The sequence below is a fragment of the Mobula hypostoma genome, unplaced genomic scaffold (genome assembly GCF_963921235.1).
Source record: "Mobula hypostoma unplaced genomic scaffold, sMobHyp1.1 scaffold_116, whole genome shotgun sequence".
In the NCBI taxonomy this organism is placed as follows: Eukaryota; Metazoa; Chordata; class Chondrichthyes; order Myliobatiformes; family Myliobatidae; genus Mobula; species Mobula hypostoma.
In genome coordinates this window covers 35,471-39,418 of record NW_026948192.1, presented here as the reverse complement: position 1 = coordinate 39,418, position 3,948 = coordinate 35,471, and the positions used below count along the sequence as shown (strand labels likewise).

The window sequence follows — 3,948 nt, the reverse complement described above, 5'->3', positions numbered from 1 at the left end:
TCGGAGAAGTTTACTATCCTTTTATTGCAGCCTTTGGAATTCCCGGTAAGCCGCGTGTTAGCTGCCGTAGGTAGGAACTGAGGTTGAATTCCAATTTAATGATTGTTTCACTCATTGGATCCCTCTGCCACATGACCAGTCCCATTCTTCCACACTTCAGGAATGGAAAGGAAACAGGAATGTGGATTTTAGGATCTGGATCTAAAACACACTCCGATGCTGGAATTCAGCAATTCCGCCAACATTTGTAGAATTCATCATCTCGGGCAGAACTCTCTCAGCTACTTCTGTTCAATAGTGTGATGTTCGGGTTTCTGTGCTTTCAATCCAGTAGCGTCTGCACTGAAATTGCATTTTTATACAGCCCCCGAACGTTATACCGACTGATTGTTTGCATTTGTATGTGAGCGGTCGTGTGAGGTGCAATAATCAAAGCATCAACTGTTGGTATCACTTTAGTAAATGTGAGGAGTTCTATGTTGTAGCGTGAAACTTGAGGATTTTTAATAAATGTATGCGCTGAGACTGAATGTGAAGCACTTGATGGACAACACAATGAACTTGTTGCTGAGCCAAATATTACAACCGAAGTCGTGATTTATAGTTATCCATATTGTGAAAGGTGTCATATTATATACACATCTTACAAGGTTACAGATTGCTGACTGTGACCGAGTTTGCTACTGGACATTGAATTTCTCTTCCCTTCTTCCTTATGCTGGTATCAATGGGAGGTGTCATATCTCTCTCTCTCATGTTGTTTCAGACTACGCTGTAACTGGTATGTTCTGTTGTAAAATCAGTGAGGTGGCAGATGCTGGAATTGGAAATAAATACGGAGAAAGATGGAAGCAGTAAGACCCAACAAGCTTGAGTGGAAAGAGAAACCTTAACATGGTTGTTAGAGTCCTCTCTGAGAACATTTATGAGAAGAGACACTTTTACCGGTTTTCTGCATACTTTGTTTTGTCTGGATGAGTGTTTTCAGCATTTCCTGTTTCACCTTCCATCCCTCTGCCGTCCTGTCGTTAACAGGGATCGCCATGGAAGTTGATGATTATCTAATGAATGTATCCCGCCATCAGAGTCCGGAATTATTCATTTCATGCTTACGAGATGCGGAAGGCGCCAGTAGAAAATGGTCCATTCAGAAGTAATGACTCTGAGGAGATAATTACCCAGGTTTAGCTTTCCGCAGCCACTTCACATTACGGTCTTCGTTCAGGAATCCCTACACAGATCATATTGATTTTTATCTTCCGCCAGTTCTGCGCTGCCTGTGGACCGGTCCACCACTAAATAAAAAGGAAATATTACAGAATCCACTCCTACTGCTGCATTGGCTTCTGCTCAGTATTTTTCAAACTTGCTGTTCTGTGTCTCTCTTCCAGCAAACCTGCTGGCAGTTGTGATCCTGTCCCGGGGAAAGTGCGATCTGTCGAGATGTGTCACTCGCTACCTGGTGGGAATGGCCGCGGCCGATCTCCTGGTCGTTATCTCCCATCCTCTGCTGACGTGGACTGCTTGGATTTATTTTCCCCAGTCTTTCCTGTTCATCACTCCTGTGTGCAGACTCGGTGTATGGTTAGTTTTTGCGAGCACTGTAACCTCTGTCTGGCTGACTGTCGCTTTTACCCTCGATCGATTTGTGGCTATTTGCTACGAGAAGCTGAAAACAAAATATTGCACTGAGAGAACGGCGTCTGTGGTTATCGGGACAGTGAGTGTGCTGGCCTGTTTGGAATGTGTTCCGTGGGTCTTTACATACGGGCCTTTGGTAATAATTGATGGTGTTCCCTGGTATTGTGTTTATACAACGAGCTACAAAAAGTCTCCCTCATGGGCGGCATTTGCAATGCTTCACCGTCTTTTAACCCCTTGTGTTCCATTCTTTCTGATTTTGTTGTTCAATATTCGGACAGTGAGGCAGATTCTAGCGGCCAGTCGAGCCCGCAGGAGGCTCCGGGGACAAAAGAGTGGAGAGAATGACAAGGACCAGGAGATGGAGAACCGACGCAAGTCCATCGTTTTGCTCTTCAGCATAACCGGTAGTTTTATACTGTTGTGGATAACACGGCAGGTATTTTATATGCATCAGCGGATTTCAATGACGTTTGTTTCTTATTCTGTCACGGATCCCCGTTACATCACAGAAGAGGCATCGGGAATGCTGCAAATTCTCAGTTCATGCACCAACACTTTAATTTACGCCCTAACTCAGAGCAAGTTTCGAGAAGAACTCTGGAATATGCTGAAATTCCCATTCAATCAGATTTTGAAACTCATTAAACGTTAGAAATAAATGTTGTGAACTATTGCAATCCAGCTGCCTTCATGATCCCTATTTGTAACCCCACATGTGTGTAAATTGAAGCAATGTACTGCACAGAGTTACAAAACAAACACGAGAAAATCTGCAGATACTCGAAATAGAAAACTACACATACACAGACAGTTTACTCGTTTCTATAATTTCTGTCTGATCTGCTGAGTACCGCCCGCATTTTGTGTGTGTTTCGTTCGAGTTACCAACCAGCTGTTTACAGTTTACAGCTGATTCCGATGGTATCACTGACTGCAGTGTCCCAGAGAAATCCACTTTGCCCCTTACCTCACGCCCTGATTACATTGAATGTCGTGACGAATCTGTTACCCCTTCTTCCCGGTTCTAACAGGACTGCCTCATCATGGGCTATATTTTGACAGTAATAACCCCGCCTGCTGTATTCATAACCGGTCCTTTCTTTCACATTTATTTTCTCCTCGTTCTCCTTCTCGCTAACATCATGAACTATCTTCCAGTAGCACAATTTTAACTGCATAACATATGACGGCAAAATGCCATAGTTTTACTGGGGTGGGGGCGGGGGTGGTGCAGAGAAGAGGGAGATATTCTGAAACCCAGAAGTAAGTGGTCGCAATGTAAAGTTTGGGAAGCAGAAATTGTACTGGGTCTCGGAAGAACATAAGGAACCAACAAGCAAGTCACACTGTGAATCCGGAGTCTGAATAGTGACGAGGAAATGACTAGAGTGAGGAACATTATACTGGAGAGAGCACAGAACCACTCAATAACAAAGAAGGGGAGGGGTGCCGTTGGGTGCCGGAGGGGTGCCGTTGCTTTGCTGCTGCTTATGCGTGGGAGGGGGATTTGGGTTGGGGCTTTGGGGTTCGAACATTAACCGCCATTTATTCTTCGGGAAACTCCCCTGTTTTCATGGATGTTTGTGAAGAATAATGTGGAGGTTTTGGACGGTGAATGGAGGAAGTTCATCAGGTTCTTCGATAAGGAGTGATTGGACAATCTAAGGATGTTTTATCTGGAGCGGCAGAGGCTTAGGGAGGCCTGGCTGAAGTTGATAGGAATATGATAGGCACAGATAGAGTGGACAGTCGGTATTTTTCCCTGAACGTGAAATGTCTAATACCAGACGGCATGTATCTAAGGTGAAAGGTGGAAAACTACCTCAGTAATCCATTTTTGCGCAAGTATTTTCTAATTTAGTGTGTTTATTTTTAAATTTTCCCTACACAGCTTTTGTGAAAAGAGACAACCTGTATAAGACAAAGCCCAACCTGACTGAGAATGTGTAGAGGACATGCTAGGTTGCAGATCCGTTTTTCATATTCACAATGTTGGGTGTCTGCAATGAATGCCAAGGGTTCTGGGGAGGCAGAGGCGATACAGGCTATTAGATACCACATGAATGTATGGAAAATGGAGGGTCGTGGACTTTGTGTAAGCAGACGGGACTGGAGATAAATAAATCGTGGAAAAACTGAATACCGATTCAGTTTTCATGGGTGAATTCACCACTGTGGAATCCCCCATGATTTTTCGATATTGTTTCCAGAAACACTTTTCAGGATCCGTGTCAGGATCCTTCAGGATTTTAACTGGATAGCAGGCACGTTCCATGATAGGACTCAGTCACTTTTCACGTTGAC

At 44.1% G+C, this 3,948-nt stretch overlaps 1 protein-coding gene across 1 annotated transcript; it reads left to right on the top strand.

Moving 5' to 3' along the window:
* Nucleotides 1-1,116: 1,116 nt before the first annotated feature.
* On the top strand, nt 1,117-2,296 carry LOC134341747 (probable G-protein coupled receptor 139). The gene is made up of 2 exons (XM_063039656.1): nt 1,117-1,131; nt 1,355-2,296. Exons 1-2 carry the CDS (start codon nt 1,117-1,119, stop codon nt 2,294-2,296), a joined length of 957 nt encoding a protein of 318 aa, XP_062895726.1.
* Nucleotides 2,297-3,948: the final 1,652 nt, after the last annotated feature.